Below are 24343 nucleotides of genomic sequence, written 5' to 3' on the forward strand. Positions count from 1 at the left end.
CACAAAACCCCCGGAATCCCTTTTCCCAGGACTAGGTATTGGTCCTCCCTGCAGAGCCAGCTTCGCCTCGGCAGTCCTTCCACGCTTATCACTCACCTGCGCGCAACCAATTAGAACCCACAGGTTGGGCGACTCGTCCGACGGGTAAGGGGCGGCTACTTCCTGTGAGCCAATGAATGTGCAGACTCACAAGCGGAGGGCGGGCCTGCCGTTGTGAGTGAGCCAATCACAGGCCCCAGGCTACAGGCGCTCGATAGGCCGTTAGTCGCGCGCTCGCTTCCCCAAGATGGCGGCCGGTAAGGAAGGTTGTGTTTTGGGAGAAGTGGCCGGAGGGAACGGACGGCGGCTCCACCTGGGGATTCCTGAGGCCGTTTTCGTGGTAAGAGACACGCTGGTGCTCGGTATCTTGACGCTACGCGGTGGGCTACCCCTTCCTTCTTGGCCCCCAGCTCGGCCTTGGTTGTTGGGGGAAGGAATTGAGCTAAAGGACCGCGGAGAGAGCGCTCCGTCCGCTCTCCCCCTCCGTGCCAGGACCGACTGAGCTGTGTCAGGACCCGCCGTGGGGCGCGCGGTCTGAGAAGGCCCCAGAAGATGGGGGGTGGCGCGGGGCGAAGGACTCAGGAGCCGGAGGGGGAGCGGGGCCTCTCTGAGGGACCGCCCCCCCCAGCCCATCCCCGACGCGGGATTTCGACCCTACTTCCCGGAAAAACGGAGGCGGTGAGAAGCTTGAGAGTCAGCCTGGATGCCGGGGAGAGCGATGCGTAGATGGTGACGGGGTACAGTGAGCAGGCAGAGGAGCTCAGGTGTGAACATAGGAAATGGCACCTAGTGTGTTGAAGGGCTGCGGTGGCCAGTTGCCTCGGAGGAAGGCGGAGGGGAGCGTCGGACCGGGGAGACCTTGAAGGCCTTGTGTGGCCCGCTGGGCCCCTGAGGCTTCAGCCAGTCGGCCACGGGCGGTCACCAGAAGGTGTCTAAGTGAAGCCCCTGTGTAACCACATTTGCTTTTAGCTAAATGGTCTTAACAACTTAGAGAATAAATTGTGTGCAGGTGAGAGAGGAAGCAGGGAGTGCATTGTTGGAGGCTTCACAGAACAGGGAGACCAACCCAAGGCCAAACAGAGGGAAACAAGTAGTGCTTTCAATCCTGTCCCCGCCCCGTAAGGCTGTTCTCGAAATAGTATTTGAATATTATTTGAATAATAAGAGAAAACCTGAGTGGCCTTCCAGGCCGGTATCGCCCACCTTTCTCCACTCAGTTTTGCCTGAACTACTATAAAATCTTAATGGAAATTTCTCAACCTTTTGGTTTGTACCTATATTGCCTTGTCTCTACCTTTTTGTTCTTGGTATCTTCCAACCTTCAAAAGACCCATTTCTTTTATTTATTCTTTTATTCACACCACTTTTATATACATTCTGTGCATATTTGCATTTGATGATTCGGTTTTGTACTATTTTCTTCAGTTATTTTGTTTTTTCTCCCTGAGCCGTGCCATTTATTTCTTTCCACTCATCTCCCAGGTAACTGTCAACAAGAGAGAAAATTTGTTGAATACCGGGCACTTTCCTAATGCTTTTACAAAACTCTAAGAGGCAGATACTGTTATTCTCATTTTGTACATGTTGAAACAGAGACACAGAGCCCTTGAGTAACTTGCTCCAAGTCACACAGGGTGTAAGTGAGTTACCCAGGCTTTGAACTTAGGCAATCTGTGGGGCTGCAGAGCTCTACTTCTGCGCCATGCTCTGCCACTGGGAGGGAGGTTAGGTCATTACCTTGCTCCCTGTCATTTCTCCTGACGCTAGCACAGTACCTGACACACAGTATAAGCTCATAACTAAGTGTTGATTGAATTTCCATAGTGCCTTAAAATACCACACCCATGGTGCTCAGCAAGAGATGGCTTCAGAAATCTAATTCAGGAGGATAAACTTTATCAAAGGGCTTTATAAACTGTTATCTTAAAATGCATTTTCCCTAAAATGTCACAAGTTATTTTTTCTAGACCTTAAAATTTCTATCAATATGATATAATAAATAATCCAAATTTACATAAATATTTGTGTGTTCCTAAACTAATTGGAATAACATGGTATTATAGAAAGAACAGTGGTTTCTAAATAGAACAAGGTTTGAATCATGCCTCTACTTCCCAGTTGCTGCTTAATCTTGAGCATATTATTTTACAATCTGAGCCTCCGTTTCTTTAACTGAAATAGGAGTAACAGTAGTTAGAGTTGCCCTGAGAAACAGAGACTGTGCTTTCAGTATTGCAAGTAGATGCTTAATATATATTAGTTTCTGTGTTGATAGTGGTTAAAAGTCACACCTTGCCTTTTCCCCATTCCTGTTGATGCAGTAATTTGTTTTCTTTCTCTGCTTTAATTGTCCCTTTTCCCCCTTGTCGATTTGTTGACCTCTCCATCTCTCAACATCTAGTTCAGATATGACCTCCCTGTAGTTTTGTACACTTATACATATCTAATGTTGAACACTTACTAGCTGTTGTGTACTCTTCTAAGTATTTTACACGTGCTAACTCATTTAATCCCCTGTGAGGAAAAGGTACTTTTTTCTTTTTAAAGATGAGGAAATTGAGCCAAAGAGAAAGGTTAAATAACTTCCAAGGTCATCTAGTATGTGATGAAGCCAGCATTCAAACCAGACAGCCCCTGTCTCTTAACCACAAACTTATGCTGCTGTAGTTAATTCTCCTTGCTAGAGTCTAAGCTTCTAATAACATGTGCTAAAAAACTTTGACATTTCTCTTCCTACAGTGAGCCTTCTAGGAAGATGCTATCTCCATTTTATCTCCAGAATGCATTTATCTGCATTTTAACTGCATGCATTTCATCTCCATGCAGAACTCAGCCATTGCCTCAGCCTCACCTTTTCAATTTCTTTTAGTCTCTAGCTTGATGGCTTCATAGTTCACTCCCTTGCTGTGTTTCTCTTCTTTTTGCTTCTTGCCTCGTTTCTGCTAAAATACTCCCTTATAGCTAATAAGCATGGATAAGAATAATGATGTAGAGATCCCAGAAACTGAGATAATTGAATATAACTTAGTTGCAAGGAAGGACTAAAGTTCTTTAAACTACTAGAAGGCTGTTACAGAATCTCCTTTAAGTTTCCATATAGTTTCACGTAGTTCCTGATCCTTAACCTAATTAACTAGCTTTTCTTCAAGGACCAGCATGTGCAGTATACATTTAAAAAAATGCAGTTCAGTTTTATTGCTTTTCTTTTGCTTATTTATTCCTGTTACAAAAGATTGTTCAGTTTGCCTTTTAGGCTTACTTTATTTCAACCACTTGATACTCAAGGAAGCAGTTGTGACTTGTCTTGGGAACCTAATGACGATATTTAGCATGATATCTGTGGCAGAACTTGTTCAGTTAAAAATTTCAGTAATAAAATCTATAATTTTGGCACACAGCCTGTTGAATCGTTTTGTGGCTAGGGCACATGACTAGGCAATGTGCTGCAAGGCGGATGTATAAAGCAGACAAGGTCTGCAATGAACATTTTGGTACATAACTCTTTTTTTTTTTTTTTTTGGCGCTGTACGCAGGCCTCTCACTGTTGTGGCCTCTCCCGTTGTGGAGCACAGGCTTCGGACGCACAGGCTCAGCGGCCACGGCTCATGGGCCCAGCCGCTCCGCAGCATGTGGGATCTTCCCAGACCGGGGCACGAACCGCATCCCCTGCATCGGCAGGCAGACTCTCAACCACTGCGCCACCAGGGAAGCCCACATAACTCTTTTTGAATTATGGTTTTCTCAGGGTATATGCCCAGTAGTGGGATTGCTGGGTCATATGGTAGTTCTATTTGTAGTTTTTTAAGGAACCTCCATACTGTTCTCCATAGTGGCTGTACCAATTCACATTCCCACCAGCAGTGCAAGAGTGTTCCCTTTTCTCCACACCCTCTCCAGCATTTATTGTTTCTAGATTTTTTGATGATGGCCATTCTGACCGGTATGAGATGATATCTCATTGTAGTTTTGATTTGCATTTCTCTAATGATTAATGATGTTGAGCATTCTTTCATGTGTCTTTTGGCAATCTGTATATCTTCTTTGGAGAAATGTCTATTTAGATCTTCTGCCCATATTTGGATTGGGTTGTTTGTTTTTTTGTTATTGAGCTGCATGAGCTGCCTGTAAATTTTGGAAATTAATCCTTTGTCAGTTGCTTCATTTGCAAATATTTTCTCCCATTCTGAGGGTTGTCTTTTGGTCTTGTTTATGGTTTCGTTTGCTGTGCAAAAGCTTTGAAGTTCATTGCAGCTCTATTTACAATAGCCCGGAGATGGAAACAACCTAAGTGCCCATCATCGGATGAATGGATAAAGAAGATGTGGCACATATATACAATGGAATATTACTCAGCCATAAAAAGAAACGAAATTGAGCTATTTGTAATGAGGTGGATACACCTAGAGTCTGTCATACAGAGTGAAGTAAGTCAGAAAGAGAAAGACAAATACCGTATGCTAACACATATATATGGAATTTAAGAAAAAAAATGTCATGAAGAACCTAGGGGTAAGACAGGAATAAAGACACAGACCTACTAGAGAACGGACTTGAGGATATGGGGAGGGGGAAGGGTGAGCTGTGACAAAACAAGAGAGAGGCATGGACATATATATATACTACCAAATGTAAGGTAGATAGCTAGTGGGAAGCAGCTGCATAGCACAGGGAGATCAGCTGGGTGCTTTGTAACCACCTGGAGGGGTGGGATAGGGAGGGTGGGAGGGAGGGAGACGCAAGAGGGAAGAGATATGGGGACATATGTATATGTATAGCTGATTCACTTTGTTATAAAGCAGAAACTAACACACCATTGTAAAGCAATTATACCCCAATAAAGATGTTAAAAAAAAAGCAGACAAGGTCATCTTTCTTTCCCTATATATAAATAAAAAGAGGAAGGTGGAAGAATAATAAATTAGCTACATAATGTATGTGCACTGTCTGAAATGGTCTCTAACTTTTTATAAATACTTTTTTAGTTAAAAACAAGCCATTGGAGAAAAAGAAACACAAGCTCTTTTTATGTTTAAAAATAAAGCTAAAGCGGTCAAAAATCAGAGGTATGAATTCTAAAATTTGTAATGTATTCTTTTTGATATTAAAGGAAGATGTAGATTCCTTCATGAAACAGCCTGGGAATGAGACTGCAGATACAGTACTGAAGAAGCTGGATGAACAGTACCAGAAGTATAAGTTTATGGAGCTCAACCTTGCTCAAAAGAAAAGGAGGTAAGTGCAAAATTTCTAAGTTTTTAAAATTAATATTGTATAGCTTAGACTTTTAAAAGATCGAGACATAATTTGCATACAGATAAAATGTCTGTGCGTTGAATGTTCAGTTTGATGAGTTTTGATAAATGTATCCACTTCTGTAACCATTGCCCAGATCAATATATGGAACATTTCTGTTACCTCAGGAAGTTTCCTCCTGCCCCTTTACGCCCAACCCTGCACACTCCCAGAGACAGCCACTGTTCTGATTATTTTCACCATAAATTAGTTTTGTCTGTTCTTGAACTTCATATAAATGGAAGCATACAGTAACTACTGTTTTACGTCAGGCTTATTACACTTAGTATAATGCTTTTTGAGAGTCATCCGTGGTGTTGTGTGTATCAGTAAATTAGTTTCTTTTTAGTGCTGAGTCATTTTCCATTGTATGTGGATGTACCACAGTTTTTGTTTATTTTTATCTATTTGCTTGTCGATGGACATTTGGTTTGTTTCCCCATTTGGTTTTAAGTCTTTGGGTGGACATTTGTTTTCATTTCTCCTGGGTAATTATCCAAGGGGTAGAATTGCTGACTTGTATGGTAAGTGTATGTTTAATTTTATGAGAAACTGCCAAAAGTCCTCCTAGGTGGCTTTAGCATATTACACTGCCACCAGCAATGTATTGGGAGTTCCAGTTGTTCTTCATTCTCACCAGCACTTTGGTATTGTCAGTCTAAAGATGCTTTTGCAAACATAATAGAATGAATATTGAAGTCCTTATTCCAAAGCTTCTAGGATCGTAACATCTTAAATGTCTAGTTCATTCTTTTCATTTTGCCGATGAGATGAGAAACCCACAGAAGTTGTGACCTTGCCAAGACTTCATAAGTGATAGGGCAGAAGTATTCTTGCTCTCGATCCTTTATTCCCCTGTATGTTCATAGTAGCTTACAAAATCAATCCACAGTAATAAATACCTACAGATACCTGCTATGCACATGTGACAGCATTCTTCTGTCAGTTGAATGTTTATGGAATTCCTCATAGGTGCCAGATACTGTTTTGGGTGAAGTAAGGTCCAGTATCTGCTTTCAACAGGGTTATGGTCTAGGGGCATAATAGATATTTAAATAAGTACAGAGTATAGCAGTCAAGGAGTTATGGTGCACAGTAATGAGTTAGCATAGGGGAACGGGTGATCTGAAGGGGGACAGAGGGATTCAGGGGAAACTTCCAAGAGAAGCAGATGGCTATGTAGAATTTTGAAGCCTGGTTATGAGTTTGGAAGCAGGCTCCAGTGAGGAAGGGTAGTCTGGGCGTGAGGGTACCACTTACGCAAAAATACAAAAGTTTGTCTTTAGATGAGAATTCCCTGGTGGTCCAGTGGTTAGGACTCCGCACTTTCACTGCCGAGGGTGTGGGTTCAATCCCTGGTCAGGGAACTAAGATCCCACAAGCCATGCGGCACGACCAAAAAAAAGAAAAAAACAAACCAAAAGTTTGTTTTTAGATATATTTTCTCATTTGATTTTGGTGACAACTGAGGAAATTTGAATAGGGCTAGGTGTTAGATGATATGAAAAGTCATCAACATGGATAGATGAGGGGTGTTAATAGGAAAAAGGATAGAAAACACTATGAACATTATCTCTTCTTATTTGGGGAAAAAATGTGTGTGTGCACAGAAATACCTGGAAGAATTGACACTAATGTTATATTGACAGTGGTAATCTTTGGGTGGTGGGAAATAGCATTTTTCTTATTTTGCTTACCTGTATTCTTAATTTTCTGCAATGTACATTTATTGCTTTTATAATAAAAGTTTATTTTTATTTGAAAAAGAAGCATAAAGCCATTGGCTTTGAGGTCATTTGCACGGAGGTTACAGACAGAGAAGAAAATGGACGTCAGGACCAAGCCTTGGGGAAGCGGAGGGAATCCGTGTGTCATAGTTACCTTGGTAACTCTAGTACTGTGGAGGCATGTGGAATGGCTCCCAGGTCTGAGCAACTGGAAGGGAGAGTTACCAATATCTGAGAAGACTGTAGGTGGAGCAGGTTTGGGGGAAGATCAGGAGGAGTTCAATTCTGGACACATTTGAGATGCCTTGGACATCATTTGGACATCCAGGTGGAGGTGTTAGGTAGACGGTTAAATATATGAATGTGAATTTTGGGAGCGATCTGGGTTGGAGATAAAAATTTGGGAGTCATTTAAAGCCAGGGGACTGAATGAGGTCCATCACCAAGAGAGTGCATGCAAGTGAAGAGAAGATCAAAGATCTGGACATTGCAACAGTAAGAAGTTAGGGAGAAGAGGGAACACCAGCAAAAAAGGCTGAAAAGAAACTTTAAGTGAGGTCAGGAAAACTGGGAGATCATGGGGTTCTGGAAGCCTAGCTAAGAAAATGTATCATGGAGGAGGGAATGATCACCTATGTCAAATGCTGCGGATGGCTCACCCAAGTGGGATAAGGACTGAGAATGGACTTGGACTTAGCAAAGTGGAAGTCATTGGTGTTCTGGATGGGAACAGTGTTGGCCCAGTGGTTCAAAGGAGAATGATGGAGACAGCAAATGTGGAAAACTTCTTTGAAGAGTTTTATTCATTTAATAATGGGTTGGTTGTCTTTTTTTATTTGTAGGAATTCTTTATATATTGGATACTAGTCCTTTTAGGTTATATGTGAGAAATTTTTCTTGCTTTTGTAATTTTTCTTTTTTTTCCCCTTATGATTTCTTTTGATGAGTAGTTCTTAATTTAAATGTTTTAAGTCAAAAGTTCTCTTAATAGTTAGTGCTTTTTGTGTATTGTTTAAGAAATCCTATTTTGTATTCCATGTTCAAAAAGACATACTCCTAAGTGTTCTTCTTAAAGTCTTAATTTTTTTCATTTTCATATCTAACTTCTTAATCCATCGGAAGTTTATTTTTATGTGTGGTATAGGGTAGGCTTCCGATTTCTTTTTTTAAATGGAAGCACTGTGGATATACTGTTTGAGTCATCACCCTTTATTTTTTTTTACATCTTATTGGAGTATAATTGCTTTACAATGGTGTGTTAGTTTCTGCTTTATAACAAAGTGAATCAGTTATACATATACATATGTTCCCATATCTCTTCCCTCTTGCGTCTCCCTCCCTCCCACCCAACCCTCCCTATCACACCCGTGGCATGGACATATATACATCACCCTTTATTTTTAATGTAGTTTGATTTAAGAATTTTTCCTTAGTGGTTAGTACTTTTTGTGTCTTATTTAAGAAATATCCCAAGTTCATGAAGATATTCTCTTAATGTTTTATTCTCAAAGCTTTATTGTTTTATCTTTCACATTTAGATTCATAATCTATGGGTTATTCAGAAGTATGTTGCTAAATTTCAAAGCAATTGTGGGATTTTCAAGTATGTTTCTTTGCCCTTTCTGTTTATTATAAGTTGATAGTTGTATATGCAGTCTTGTTCATAGTCAGGTTTTTCTTTTTTGTTTTTTTTTCTTTTTTTGTTTTTGTTTTTTGGCAACACTCCTTCATAGGTTTGTGTATTGTTTCTCCATTAAGGGGCAGATAGTATCTAGTTGTTTCTTAGAATGATACTGAATTCCTAGATCCATTAATTATGAGTTGCAAAATGATGATGTTCTAATTCAGTTATTTATTTTTTATTTATTAATAAGCTGGCATATTTCTGTAAAGAGAAATGTCCCTTCATGTACTCTTTGGTAAAAAGTGGCTGCAGGAAATCAGCTCACCTGTCACTTTGTTCCCTTGCAGGAATAGCCCTGTAGCTCCTATCATCTCAACAGCTCTCTGCTACGTGAACAGTTAGAGGTGCAAGTGCTAGTCTGCTGCCATCTTAACCTGAAACAATTTTCTATCCTTTTTTTTTAAAAGCTTTTTAGTCTTTTCTATTAGGTGCATGCAATTTGAGAATTACGAAGTCTTCTTGGTGAATTTAACCCTATGTAAAATAATGCTTATTGTTTTAGTCAGTTTTGTTGGACACTTAGAGCTACTCCGGCTTTCTTTTGGCTAACATTTAAAAAAATTTTATTAGAGTACAGTTGATTTACAATGTGTTAGTTTCAGGTGTACAGTAAAGTGAATCAGTTATACACATACATATATCCATTCTTTTTTAGATTATTTTCCCATATAGGTCATTACAGAGTATTGAGTAGAGTTCCCTGTGTTATACAGTAGGTTCTTATTAGTTATCTATTTTATGTATAGTATGTATATGTCAATCCCAAGCTCCCAATTTATCCCTCCCCCCTTCCCCCTTTGGTAACCATAAGTTTGTTTTCTACATCTGTGACTCGATTTCTGTTTTCTAAATAAGTTCATTTGTACCATTTTTTTTAGATTCCACATATAAGCAATATCATATGATATTTGTCTTTTTCGTCTGAGTTACTTCACTCAGTATGACAATCTCTGGGTCCATCCATGTTGCTGCAAATGGCATTATTTCGTTCTTTTTTATGGCTGAGTAATATTCCATTGTATACATGTAACACGTCTTATTTATTGATTCATCTGTCGATGGACATTTAGGTTGCTTCCATGTCTTGGCTATTGTAAATAGTGCTACAATGAACAGTGGGGTGCATGTATCTTTTCGAATTATAGTTTTCTCCAGATACATACCCAGGAGTGGTGGCTAACATTTTCCTGGTGTATTTTTTCCAATCCCTTTTCTTTCAGCTTATTTATTATTTATATTTAAGGGTGTTCCATGTAAACAATATATGGTTTTATTTTAAATCTTTTTAGATAAACTAATTTTTCTTTTTGGATACTTTCAAGATTGTCGTCTCTTTTGTTTTATCTGACTATAATTTGTCTTTGTGAGGATATCTTTCTTTTTTTTTTTTTTTTTTTTTTTGCGGTACGCAGGCCTCTCACTGTTGTGGCCTCTCCCGTTGGCGGAGCACAGGCTCCAGACGCGCAGGCTCAGCGGCCATAGCTCACGAACCCGCGTCCCCTGCATCAGCAGGTGGATTCTCAACCACTGCGCCACCAGGGAAGCCCTGTGAGGATATCTTTCTTAAATTCTTCCTTAACTGACTATATGTCAGCTTCCTGTAACCATGGATACCTGTGTGGATTGCTTTTATCTATAGACGATTTTGCTTTTGCAGGAGCTGTGGGTCTTCATCAGCCTTGGACTGCTTGAGCCCTGTTCCAAGTTCTTGCACTTAATATGTGAGCTCCCCTGTTGAGCCGAGCGTCAGGGGCCAGGCTCAGGTCTATAGCTGCTATTGTCACCTGCCTTGAGATGCCTGCTTTTCTCTAGTCCTCACTGCTCAACTCAAAGCCTTTTCCAGTTTTATCCCCTTTTATTTTTTCTGAAAGTTCCCTCACCTCTGTGATACCAGCTGTGCAACAAAAACTGTTTCTGTGCTTGACTGAGTTGTTTTGCAGCAGACAGCTGTGTAGTTTGGATACTAACCTTTTCTTTACAGGTGTTGTAAATCTTTTGTTGCAGCCTGTCATTTAACTTTTTCCTTCAGCTGTATAGGAAGCAGTAGCATAGCACAGGGAGATCGGCTTGGTGCTTGGCCATGACCTAGAGGGGTGGGATAGGGAGGGTGGGAGTGAGGCTCAAGAGGGAGGGGATATGGGGACATGTGTATGCATATGGCTGATTCACTTTGTTATACAGCAGAAACTGACACGGTATTGTGAAGCAATTATACTCCAATAAAGATCTATTTAAAAATATATAAATAAAGTAATTATTGATAGGTATATAAAAAAGTTATTTAGTATTTCATTGTCTTGTGGTGAACTCTTTAACACATGAATTATATGTGCTTTATCTTTCTCTAACTGGAAATTTTGTGATTATCATTTTTTCATTTTTTTCTGTCATCTGTTAATTTTTTTCCTTCTCTCCTTCTGGGATTCCTGTTAATATGGATGTTGACTCTTCTAATTCTGCCTTCCCTGTCTCTTTATTATTTCCTGTCTTCTGCTATTTTGGTAATTTGTCTTTTGGCAATTAAATGGATATCTGTGAGTTCCTTATTTCAACCATTACACTTTTTATACGTAGTATTTTTGGTCCTTCTTACAGCTACTTTTTTCTTCTTCATATTACCAATATCCTGTCTTTTCTCTTTGAAGTATTTTTAAATACTCACTGTATAATCTTGTAGAATTTGATTTTGTTTCATCTGGTACAGGTTGTCGAATTTATTGTCTTTATTTTATTTTGTAGTTGAGTTTATCAGATTACCATTTTTTTCCCCATCAGCTCATATTCCCTCAGGGTTATCAGTTCCTTTGGCCATTAATGTGTGTGGGAACAGAAGTAATTCAAGTCCCTCCTGGTGGGTGGGGTTTACACTCTGCAGCACAGCCATTGGACAAATGCTGTTTCTCCCCTACCAGGTGCCTCGGCCTCTGGGCCTCTGGGACATTCTTTCCGTTTCTCTGTCTTTGGCATCTCCCCTGGGAGGGGGAGTGGGCAAGGGGAACTGCTGGGGGCCAGTACCTGTATTCTCAGCTCCTCAGCCTGACTTTCTCCCTGCCTTTGGCCAATTCTGCTGTTTTTCTGCCCTGTAGCCGTGATGGGGTGGGTAATGTGATTCACCCACAGCAATTTAGAGGGAGGAAAAACACCTACCCTTTAGCCTTAAATTCCCCCTTTGGAGACTTGATCCACTTCCCTTCTAAGCTGCTGTCTTCCCTCTCACTTCCCTACCCACTCCCAGAACCTAGAGATTTCCATTGTTCATGGAATAACAAAGATCTGGAACTGATCCAAGTGTCTGTTGATAGGAAGTGGATAAACAAGTTGTGTTATATTTTTAAATGGATATTACACAGCAGTGAAGATGAATGAACAAATCTTAGGAACTTAATTGAGTTATAAAGCAAAACCCCAGAAAAATGCATACAACATGAGACCATTTGTATTAAGCTAAGAAACTAGCAAAGAATATATTGTTCAGGGATACACATAAATGTGATGAAACTATTTGAAAAAGTAAAAAAGGGACTGTAAACACACAGTTCAGGAGAGCTGCTATCTTTTGGGACAGAGCAGGGTGGGGAGGGTGTATTGCTCAGACTTGCACAGTGGCCTGCGCTCTACAGCCCACGAGCCACAGCTACAGAGCCTGCGCGCCTAGAGCCCGTGCTCCACAACAAGAGAAGCCACCACAATGAGAAGCCCGTGCAGTGCAACGAAGAGTAGCCCCCGCTCGCCGCAACTAGAGAAAGCCCATGCGCAGCAGCGAAGACCCAACTCAGCCATAAATCAATCTGTCAGTCAATCACAGAAATCATTTACATGACCAAAAAACTTGATCTGAACATACTAATGTTATATGTGTATCAGATATTTTATAAATGATTCAATGTAGATCTTTCTAGCATTTACCTATATCAACATATACAAAAATAAGCAAAATTGAGAGATCTACGATATCCATATTGAATTGTAAAGAGTTCATAGAACATTAGCCTTCAAACTACGCTTTAAAAAAAAATCAATGCTAAGGGTGTGTTTCTCAAATCTTCACTGGGCTGTACTACCAGATAGTGATACTTTTTTTTGTGTGTGTGGTACGCGGGCCTCTCACTGTTGTGGCCTCTCCTGTTGTGGAGCACAGGCTCCGGATGCGCAGGCCCAGTGGCCATGGCTCACGGGCCCAGCCGCTCCGCGGCATGTGGGATCTTCCCGGACTGGGGCACGAACCCGTGTCCCCTGCATCGGCAGGCGGACTCTAAACCATTGTGCCACCAGGGAAGCCCCAGTGATACTATTTTTTAAGCAGCAGGCTTATCTGACATATTTGCCGGGTCAGTAGCACACGCTGTAATAAAGTTTGCTGTGCTAACCTTCTTCACACATGATGTGACTTCCTTTATATAATTCACGAAGTACATTTTCATTATCATATTTAAATTTTGTTTACATGCTGATCTCTAATAATATTTTGTTAAATGTATTTTGAAAGAACCACAGCTTTGTTTTTGTATCCTTAGTCTGTTTTCTTACAGATTACATTGTGATTTGACAGGACTCCCAGAACTGTTTTGCACATTTTTCCATGCAAAACACTTTAAAGCCTTGGGCAGCTTTAATCCAAAAAAAGAGCTAAAAATGTTTCATTCTTTCTTCTCTAAGTTTGACTTTGAGTGTTTTCAGCATATTTTTATCTCTTATTTTCTTGTCAGTGAGATTGATTTCATTTGGGAATTAGTTGCTAGTAGTTTTTAAAAATTATTTTTAATACGCTTTATTTTTTAGGCCAGTTTTAGTTTCACAGCAAACTTGAGCAGAAGATACAGAGATTTCCTGTATAGCCCCCGCCCCCACACACACATAGCCTCCCCATTATCAACAAACACCCTTCACCGGAGTGGAACATTTGTTACAATTGATGAGCCAAGGTTGATATGTTATTATTAGCTAAAGTCCGTAGTTTACATTAGTGTTCACCCTCGTGTTGTACATTCTATGGGTTTGGACACATGCACGATGTGATGTATCCACCATTATAGCATCATACAGAGTAGTTTCACTTCCCTAAGAATGCTCTGTGCTCAGCATGTTCATCCCTCCCTCCCCCTCCTAAACCCCTGGCAACCACTGATCCTTTTGCTGTCTCCATAGTTTTGTCTTTTCCAGAGTGTCTTATAGCTGGAATCATACAGTCTGCAGCCTTTTCAGGTTGGCGTCCTTCACTTAGTCATATGCATTCAAGGTTCCCCCATGGCTTTTCGTGGCTGATAGATCATTTCTTGTTAGCAGTGAATACTATTCCATTGTCTGGATGGACCACAGTTTATGTCTCCATTTGCCTACCAAGGTCATCTTGGTTGCTTCCAAGTTTGGGCAATTATGAATAAAGCTTCCATAAGCATTTGTGTGCAGTTTTTGTGTGGACCTAAGTTTTCAGCTCCTTTGGGTAAATACCAAGGAGCATGATTGCTGTATCATATGGTAAGAGTATTTTTATTTTGTAAGAACCTGACACACTGTCTTCCAAAGGGGCTGTTGCTCCACATCCTCACCAACATCCGGACTTGTCAGTATTCTGGATTTTGGCCATTGTAATAGGTGTGTAGTGGTATCTCGTTATTTTAATTTGCAATCCTCTGATGACATACGATGTGGAGCATCTTTTCATATGCTTATTTGCCATGTGTCTATCTTTGGTAGGGTATCTGTTAAAGGCTTTGGTCCATTTTTTTAATCCAGTTGTTCATTTTCTTATCGTTGAGTTTTGAGAGTTCTTTGGGTATTTTGGATACCAGTCCTTTATCAAATGTGTCTTTTGCAAATATTTTCCCACAGTCTGTGGCTTGTCTTTTTGTTCTCTTGACAGGGTCTTGTGCAGAGTGGAAGTTGTTAATTTTAATGAAGTCCAGCATGTCAATTATTTCTTTCATGGATTGTGCCTTTGGTGTTGTATCTAAAAAGTCATCACCATACCCAAGGTCATTTAGGTTTTCTCCTGTGTTATCTTCTAGGAGCTTTATAGTTTTGCATTGTACCTTTAGGTATGTGATTCATGTGAACTTAAGTTTTGTGAAATGTGTAGTGTCTATGTCTAGATTCATGTTTTTTATGTGTGGATGTCCAGTTGTTCCAGGCTAGTTGTTTTTCTAGTAGCTATAATGTAACTTAACTGTTGAGTCTGATCAGTCTCATCATGTCCATCGTTTTCTTAAGTTTTTTCGTGTGTTCAAACAGTGATCCATTTATAATTTTAAGAACAGTTGTTACCTAACTTGAAAAGAAAGTATTTTTCAACATAAAAGTTAAAGAAAAATTACCCAAAGCTTAAAAGCATCGCAAAGTTGTACTATATCTTACTGTGGTGTGTTAGGTATTCAAGTGCTTTTACAGTGTGGGAAGCGCAGGCCCTGAGAAGCTGTCCCTGCACTTGCTGGTGCTGAGCTGCCTGTGACTGAGGGAGTTGGTGGTTTTCAATTTAGAATATAATATTTGAATGCATGTTATTTTAAAAATGAGTATTTAAAATGCAATTCTAATTAAATGTAGAACCTCGGAATCACCTCTGTGGAATATGATTTTCTCTAGAAATGTTAACTAATGATGGGGGGTTTGACGTATAGAATAGGACTCTGTGCACAGTAGTCATTCCGTAAATATTTGCTATTATATCTAAATATTTTAATAAATATTTATGTCTGAAATATCTTAAATATTTTAATAAACAAAATTTATTAAATATCTTACAGATAAAATATCTTAAATATTTCATATATATAAATTGTCCTCAAAACATATCAGTAGAAAATGCAAAGCTAGTAAGACTGTGTCCTGATGCCAAATACTAAGTTAACCTTTTTCTTATTCACAGGCTAAAAGGTCAGATTCCTGAAATTAAGCAGACTTTAGAAATTCTAAAGTACATGCAGAAGAAAAAAGTAAGTGCAGTTTTCTTTGTAAACATGAGCAAACCAGGATACTTCAGCAGAGACATGTGTTCCTTGACTCCTTGGTCACTGGTATTTGAACCAGTCCTGAGCACGTGTACTGACATCACAGACAGTGAGACATGTGGCTTTCCGCCAAAAGTCAGGTTTAATTCTAGGACCCACACTTCTTGGGGTATTTTACTTATATGTAGTATCTGCAGAACTTAAATGCAAATTGAAATTCTTTTAAGTACAAAAAGAAAATGTCATTTTGAGCAGCATCTAATAGTTTCTGTTGTTGTTATTGTTATTGTTCTCTCTAAGAATAAGGAGTGAGTCCAGTACTTACAGAGCTGGAAAAAATTTTAGAAATGACGTTTCAGGTTCTCATTTCACAGCTGAGGCAACATTTGCAAAGAGGTTACACTTGAGCACTGTTACATAGCTAGTTCCTGGCAGAACTGGATTTGAGACTCTTCCAAGTCCTCATCCAATATTTGTTACATAAGCAGGCTGTAAAAATTAAATGTCATAAGTATATTGTATTTAAAATAGTATGTGTATGTGTATGTATATATGATTTATTACTTGACTGGTAGAATAACTACATTTCTAGTATGTTTTTTATGTCATGAACTTAATAAGAGGCTTCAGAAAATTGGTTGTTGAGCACGAAGCACTGATGAAGTAATAATAGATAGCGCTTGTCTAGTGCTTACTCTGTGCCAGGCACTGGGGTGTGTGTGGGGGCGGGGAGGGGTGTGAGACTGGGGTGTGTGGGGGGGGGTGTGAGTGTGTGAGAACTCTGCTTGCCACGGCCTTCAGAGCTATAGTAAGTAGCTGAGCCAGGACGCACGAGCCTCCCTGCCCATCCGTCTGGCTCCAGCATTCCTTTCTTTACCACTCTACTTAGTCTGTGTGATAGGACTGTTTTAAATGGCTTAGGTTCAGTTCTGTGATCTCTTCCTTATAACCTTGGTGTGAAAATGGACTGTTTACAGTACTGTCATTTTTTTTGAAGGAGTCCACCAATTCACTGGAGACCAGGTTCTTACTGGCAGATAACCTGTATTGCAAAGCTTCAGTTCCTCCTACCGATAAAGTGTGTCTGTGGTTGGGGGTAAGTAAATGTAATAGCCACAGCTTCCTTGGCTGACATTTGTAAAGCATTATTGTTGAAGCTGTGGAAGGAATGAAGGGGTGGCATTCAGGGGGATCGGGAGTGTGAGGAAGATTGCTGCAGAAGCATGCTCGAGTCTCTCCCAATCAAAACAAAACGGACCAAAACCCTGCTTCCCCTCCAACTAATGCTTTAGCTCTTAAATGTAACAGAAGGTGCTGTTGAACCTTAGATAGATGTTTCTTCATCATCAGATTTTGTTAGTTCTAGAAAGATCTCTCTAAATTTGAGGGGGCAAGGATTATTACAAAAACCTTGAGGTTAGAACCCATTTTTAAAAATCATATATTTCAATTTTGATGATTTCACAGACCTTCTCTGTGATTTTTTCCTATTTTACTCCTCTCAGTCCCATGATCGACCAGCCAAGCCATTCCTGACTGTCCAGCTAGCTATCCATAGGTCTTGTTACCTCAGGCAAGTTCCCATACAAAGCAGCCAGTCACGACTGCTCTCAGCTCTCCCAGCTGGGAGGATTTCCGCTTGCTATCCTGTAGAGTCATCCCTGAGAGGCAGTCTCGTGCCATGAAAGACAGGCAGATTCGTACATGGAAACTCACTTCTCTGTCCCTTAGTTCCTCCTCCTGATTTCTGTTAGCTGTAATCTTTTCAGAGTTTGTACATTTATTTCTACAAGCATAATTCCCGTACTTGTTTAGTTTTAGTTCTGTAAATGGAACAGCTGTCCACCCAGTAGCCCAAATCCTAAGGGTTATTGTCCTTTGTTTCTCTTTCCCTTGGCACACATTTAATCAGCAAGTGGGGATAAGGTGATTTCATAAACTAGACTGGGGCAACAGGGAGCTCTCTCTCTCTCTCTCTCTCTCAAGAGAGAGAGAATTACGGCTGGAGCCCACCTTACACGATGGTGAATTCCAAGTGGATCACATTTGAAATGTGTGATGAAATACTGACACCATCAAAATTGTAGGCCAAGTCACAGATAACTTATTTAGAGCCCTGAAATAAGGATGGTTTTTCAGGCCTCAAAATTCAGAAACCATGAGCAAAGTCAAAAGACAATCAACAGGAAAAATATTTGTAACTCATATCACAGGCAAAGGACTAACAGGTTTGCAGGGCGACTTGGAGTTGTGTTTTGGGCATGTCAGTCTTGAGGTGACTATTAGACCGTCAAATAGAGAGGCCGATCAGGAAGTAGTTGAGGGGTGAATCAACTAAGGAGATGTACTTGGCACACGGTACTTCCTGAATGAATGATTGATGTTTTTTGACATGAATGAAGTGTTTTTAAATGTATTCGATTTTCTCTTGTTAAAAGTAAGCAAAGTGTAGAAATTTTCTGGAAAAGAAAAAGTAATAAGAAGCATCAGTCATTGAGAAATGAGATTGTGGGTCTGGGTTTTAGAGAGGCATTTACTCTGCACTGAATATTTTTAGTCCTATCTGAATTTTTATACAGTTTTCTGATTATCATGGATTGGCATATTCAGTCAATAAGAATGTAGCACCTACTTTGTGCTAAGCACTTTCATGTTGTCTCATTTAATTCTTCCAACAATCCTTTGAGTAATTTTCAAATTCCATTTGCCAGATAAGGAAAGTGGTTCAGGAAATGCCCGGTGTTAAGTCAGGTGCTAGGAGTATGGTTCCCCCTGTGTCAGCATTTACTCTGGAGGTAGGAAGGGGGCAGTAAAAGCCAGCTGTTTCTCTCAATGGATCAAATGTAGATAATATGTATGTTTTTGAAAACTTTTGGTATCTTAAGCTCAGAAACAACTATTTCAGTTGATCTGAATGTGATACTATTTGGTGTCACAATAGAGCTAGTAGAAAGATAGGATTTGGTAACTAAAGGTACTGGTTCTTATGGTAATTCTTCCATTTATGTAGTATCCCCGAAAGCGTAGGTAACCTGACCTCTCGGAGCCTCTGTTTTCTTAACTGTAGAGAAGGTAACTTGCCTCTCCAGGGTTGTTATGACGAGTAAATGATAAAATGTGTGTGAATATATTCTCTAACCCAGGGGTCAGTAAATGTTCTGTTAAGGGCCAGAGGGTAAATATTTTTGGTTTTGCAGACCACACGGTCTCTGTCACAAGTAGTACTTAGCTTTGCCACTGTAGCATGCAAGTCTAAGTGAATAAAGAATGGCTGGGTTTCAATAAAACTTAGGACAAAAGGCAGCCGGCCGGATTTGGCCCAAGGGCTGTAGTTTGCCAACCCCTGTTCCAACCTGTAAAGCACTGGGTAAGTGTTCGGACACTGTCATGCTTTTCTCTCTTCAGGCAAATGTAATGCTTGAATATGATATTGATGAAGCTCAGGCGTTGTTGGAAAAGAATTTATCGACTGCCACAAAGAATCTTGATTCTCTTGAGGAAGACCTCGACTTTCTTCGAGATCAGTTTACTACCACAGAAGTCAGTATCCTTTCCTAAAAAAAGGCAAAGGGGGGAAAGGAGAAAGATGCTTTCAACGTTCTTACATGCATTGCTTTAATGAAAAGAATGTCCTTATTCTTAGACTGATGTTAAGTTGCAGATTTTATGAGAGTAGTAAATGACATACTTGGAACTAATATTTAATAACTTTATAGATAGACTAATCTGAATTTGAAGTGTGAAAGTGTGGAAACAGCAAGACGATTTAGCAAATGAGTATTTTTCTTTCAAATATTTTCCCAAGACATCTTCATAGCTAGTCAAGTAGTGTATTTATTAAGGGTCTCCTGTGTTCCTGCAACTGTGCTAAGCTGTATGGGGCATGGGCTGGTGAGAGGATCAGTGCAAAACAAGAAGAGTGGCGAAGTCTTGCTCTGTTACAACTGCACATGTGAACCTGCTGAATGATCGTCTCACAGCAAAATATAAGTAAGTTCACTGCATGTACTCAACACCAAGGCAGTTTAAAGTTAGGGAAAGATAGGTGTGGGCTGGAATTAGTTCAGAGCAGGCTTTGAGAAGATAGGACTGAGACTGTATTTAAGGCAGAGAGAACAGGCAGCGGCAGGTATCCTGCTCGAGGGGGAGGGCTCGCATGTTGACCCAGCTGCTCACGCGCTCCTGTCGCCTAGTCGTCAGCCCCGCACAGTCACCCAGCACAGAAACGTGGGAGTCGACCTTCGCTCCTCTCTCTTTCATCACCAGAAGCCGACTAATCACCAGATTCTTGTCAGCTTTCCCTTGTAAATCTCTCTGTCCATTGCTTTTACTCTCATTTTGGCCTTCTAGAAGCTAGACTCAGTAGTTTTCTAGTCTGGTTTCCTCACATCTGTCCTTTACACTGTCTCCACCATGAATTCACTGAGTCACACTTCTTTTTATTCCTCTGGTTATAATGCTTCAGTGTTCTTTGTTACATGTAAGGTATGCACGTGGGCGCCCTGTCAGGTGCTTCCTGCCAGTCTTACCTCATGCCACTGACTGCTTCCTGCCTTGGCCCTCTCTCAGTGCACCCAAGTTCCAAATAACCCCGATCGGTTTTTCTCAGCCCCCAAATGTGCTGTGTCCTTTGTCCACACTTGGTTCCTCCTATCTAGACTCATTTCCCCCTGTTTACCTGGGTTCCTCTGTTTTGTCTTTCATATGTCGGCTCAAGCAGCAGAACATTTCTGGACATTTTCCAGTCCTCTCAGGGTGTTTTGTTGTTCCTCTGTGCTCCCAGTGCACTTTGCACGTAGTGCTTTATTTATTTTTCATTCCAGACTGGGAGCTCTTCAAGTGTAGGAGCTCCACTTTCTCTCTCTCCTCCACAGCACGTAGCACATGACAGGTGTTGAGTGGTTGGTGAGGGAAGGCAGGCCTGTTTGAGGCCTAGAGCAGGAGTTGGCACGTGACTGGTAATGTGGAGACTTCATTCACACACACAAAAACCAAAACTATAACATTCCCAGAAGATAACATTGGAGAAAATCTAGATGACCTTTAGTCCAATGGTGGCATTTTGGATATACCACCAAAGGCATGACCCATGAAACAAATAATCGATATGTGAAGGCCTGCGCAGGGTGGCGTTTGTGGAAAGGAAAAGATGTAGATGCTTAATAAATTGCGTGAGTGTCCTGTTAGCCAAACAGGGTAAGAGATAAAGTGATTGATAATTGTAATAATTTAAACATTACATGTCAGTGTATGCTTTGAACTACCTTTGAACTATCATGGATGAAGGGCTCTCTATAAAACTGTTGACAGTGTCAAGCACGTATTTGTTAAATATAATACCATAGTTGACTAGATATGCTAAACGATTATTGATTTGAGGCCTTGACTTGATTTTGGTGTAATTTTGTTCCCTTTTTTGCCAGATGATACTACACCTTGCTGTAGTCACTAGTATTTTTTGTGTGTGATTTCTGTCTTTGATTCAGTGTGTGAATGAATACTTAGTCATTGAATGTTATCTTTAGAATTGCATTTGCATTTTCTTTGACAATTCTTGCAGATATGGCCAGGGTTTATAATTGGGATGTAAAAAGAAGAAACAAAGATGATTCTACCAAGAACAAAGCATAATGCTGGCAATTAAAAATGTGGTTCAATTTTCCAAACATGTTATTTTAAATACCCCAAAGTTTATCCTTAAAAGTTGCCATAACTTTAAATAATTTTTAACAGCAAGAATGATGATTAAAACTTTAAAAAAAGATAAACACCACTTTATTTATTTATAAAAACAGAATTAGTTTCAAATATTTTATAAAATTTGCAGTATTTTTATTTTTATTTTTTGCATTTCCAACAAAGTAAATGCTGCTTTCATCATTTTGTTTGTTTGTTTGTTTGTTTGTTATAAGAAAAGTCTTAGCTGAAATGGCTGAAAACTGTGAGATATGCTATAGAAGCTGGCTTTTTGGACAGTTTAGCACACTTTACTTTTTCTTTATTGGCTCGTGTTACTCTCACTTGTGATGTGGTTAAAACCAGTTTAGAGGTAGGAAAAACAGTTTGAATATTTGAAAAACTGTTTTTCTTTAGCACACGTGGGGCTTTATGGTCCTCTATTGCTGTTATTTGTCCTGTGTAAATGCAGTTTCATGAATTACTGCTTAGCCAATAACTATTATAATATTCTGTACTTTTCAGGAAGTGGTAATTTGCATTCCTAAACAGTAAGAGGGCTATTGAGACAACGCTTTCTAACCCGATATAAGTGCACAGAGCCTAGAGCCTTTGCAATGCTAACATAAAGGAGATCTTGGCCAACATGAAATAACAAAATTACGCACTGAAAACTCTTGCCTGAGGCGATTTTGTACTTCTTAACAGTTCCCCAAAGCAGCTGAACAGGAATATTAAGATAAATATAAATCTGTGATGGTTTAACGGAGTTGTGAGCTTTTTTATTCATGATAAAACTTCGTAAGAGTGTTAGAAGATCCCTATGGAAAGCCATTGGTACAGTGGCTAGTACTGGGTGATACAGATTCTGGTAAAAACACAAATGTATTATTCCATCTCCATGTAGTAAAGAGTATACTTGTACAATGTTTTGTACTTGTATTTCATGATATTAAAACAGTGAAGTTAAAACTGTGGCACAGTACCTTTTTTTATGTTATACTTTCTAAAATTAACATGGGTCTTTTCACATACTCGTAAAGTTTATTTACTTACACCATAACTAGCCGTGTCCCAAGAACCTCTTATGTTTGTAGAAACAACATTAAGATCCCTTTGGAAGGAATATAGATAAGCAAACAATTGAGAAGTTAAATCTGAAAGATAGCAGAGTTCCTTGTCAATTTTTCTTTGATACTTTTGAATTTCCATATTTTAGAATTTGAGGTTTGTAAACGTCTTGATGTATTTTAAGTGCTACTTTTCCCCAAACTTTATTATGGTAAGTATATTGGTATCAAATGTCCCTGTTAATATTAGGATAGGAATGATTTGCTCAGAAGATCTTAATTTTGTCTTAATTTAAGTCCGTGAAAATCTAAATACGAATTTTTAGGTATTCCAGGCAATATGAGGAAACAGCTCTTTAGAGGTGTGAATTAAAGAGCAAAAATTAAGTTAATTATTCAGCAAATATACATAAGCACCCAGTATGTGTCAGAAACAGTATTAGGCTCTGTTAATTAAATAAAAGATATTTAAGTCTTGCCTTTGCCAGAAAGCTTCTCTTATAGCAGTCTACATTTTCAGAATAACATAACCATCCTGATTTGACATGGCATTTTCAAGCTTAATTTTTTTTTTTTTTTTTTTTTTTTTTTTTGCGGTACGCGGGCCTCTCACTGCTGTGGCCTCTCCCTCTGCGGAGCACAGGCCCAGCGGCCATGGCCCACGGGCCCAGCCGCTCTGCGGCATGTGGGATCCCCCCGGACCGCGGCACGAACCCATGTCCCCTGCATCGGCAGGCAGACTCTCAACCACTGCACCACCAGGGAAGTCCTCAAGCTTAATATTAGGATAGTAAACCCGGAAAGATAATGAGCACAAGATTGACTACAAAAAGTGATACTGGGTAACAAATGTGTTGGAAATGCAACTGAAATTTAACTATTTTTCCATTGTAAACATGTTCATTTGAGAAAGTTTAGAAAATAGGAAAAAAAGGCATTTAAGTTCCACTTGCAGTCCCCCTTAATGATTCTGTGGCTTCCATTTCTTTTTCTATGCATAGTTTTTTTTTTTTTTTTTTTTTTTTTAACATCTTTATTGGGGTATAATTGCTTTACAATGGTGTGTTAGTTTCTGCTTTATAACAAAGTGAATCAGTCATACATAAACATATGTTCCCATATGTCTTCCCTGTTGCGTCTCCCTCCCTCCCACCCTCCCCATCCCACCCCTCCAGGCTGTCACAAAGCACCGAGCCAATATCCCTGTGCCATGCGGCTGCTTCCCACTAGCTATCTACCTTACTGTGTTTGTTAGTGTGTATATGCCCATGACTCTCTCTCGCCCTGTCACAGCTCACCCTTCCCCCTCCCCATAACCTCAAGTCCGTTCTCTAAGAGGTCTGCGTCTTTATTCCTGCTTTACCCCTAGGTTCTTCATGACATTTTTTTCTTAAATTCCATATATATGTGTTAGCATACGGTATTTGTCTTTTTCTTTCTGACTTACTTCACTCTGTATGACAGACTCTAGGTCTATCCACCTCATTACAAATAGCTCAAAAAGACAACCCTCAGAATGGGAGAAAATATTTGCAAATGAAGCAACCGACAAAGGATTAATCTCCAAAATTTACAAGCAGCTCATGCAGCTCAATAACAAGAAAACAAACAACCCAATCCAAAAATGGGCAGAAGACCTAAATAGACATTTCTCCAAAGAAGATATACAGAGTGCCAACAAACACATGAAAGAATGCTCAACATCATTAATCATTAGAGAAATGCAAATCAAAACTACAATGAGATATCATCTCACACCAGTCAGAATGGCCATCATCAAAAAATCTAGAAACAATAAATGCTGGAGAGGATGTGGAGAAAAGGGAACACTCTTGCACTGCTGGTGGGAATGTGAATTGGTTCAGCCACTATGGAGAACAGTATGGAGGTTCCTTAAAAAACTACAAATAG

General features: G+C 39.8%; 1 protein-coding gene across 2 annotated transcripts; it reads left to right on the plus strand.

Moving 5' to 3' along the window:
• Positions 1-220: 220 nt before the first annotated feature.
• Positions 221-22339, plus strand: VBP1 (VHL binding protein 1). Of its 2 annotated transcripts, none has more exons than XM_004285933.4 (6): positions 221-379; positions 5147-5271; positions 15605-15671; positions 16684-16782; positions 19092-19230; positions 21247-22339. In XM_004285933.4, the coding sequence occupies exons 1-6, from the start codon at positions 287-289 to the stop codon at positions 21315-21317; spliced, it is 594 nt and encodes a 197-aa protein (XP_004285981.1). In that variant the 5' UTR covers positions 221-286; the 3' UTR covers positions 21318-22339. The 2 variants fall into 2 exon arrangements, with proteins under 2 accessions (XP_004285981.1, XP_033272732.1); XM_033416841.2 differs by lacking the exon at positions 21247-22339 and adding an exon at positions 19492-21240.
• Positions 22340-24343: the final 2004 nt, after the last annotated feature.

This window comes from Orcinus orca, chromosome X, assembly GCF_937001465.1.
Source record: "Orcinus orca chromosome X, mOrcOrc1.1, whole genome shotgun sequence".
Classification (NCBI taxonomy): Eukaryota; Metazoa; Chordata; class Mammalia; order Artiodactyla; family Delphinidae; genus Orcinus; species Orcinus orca.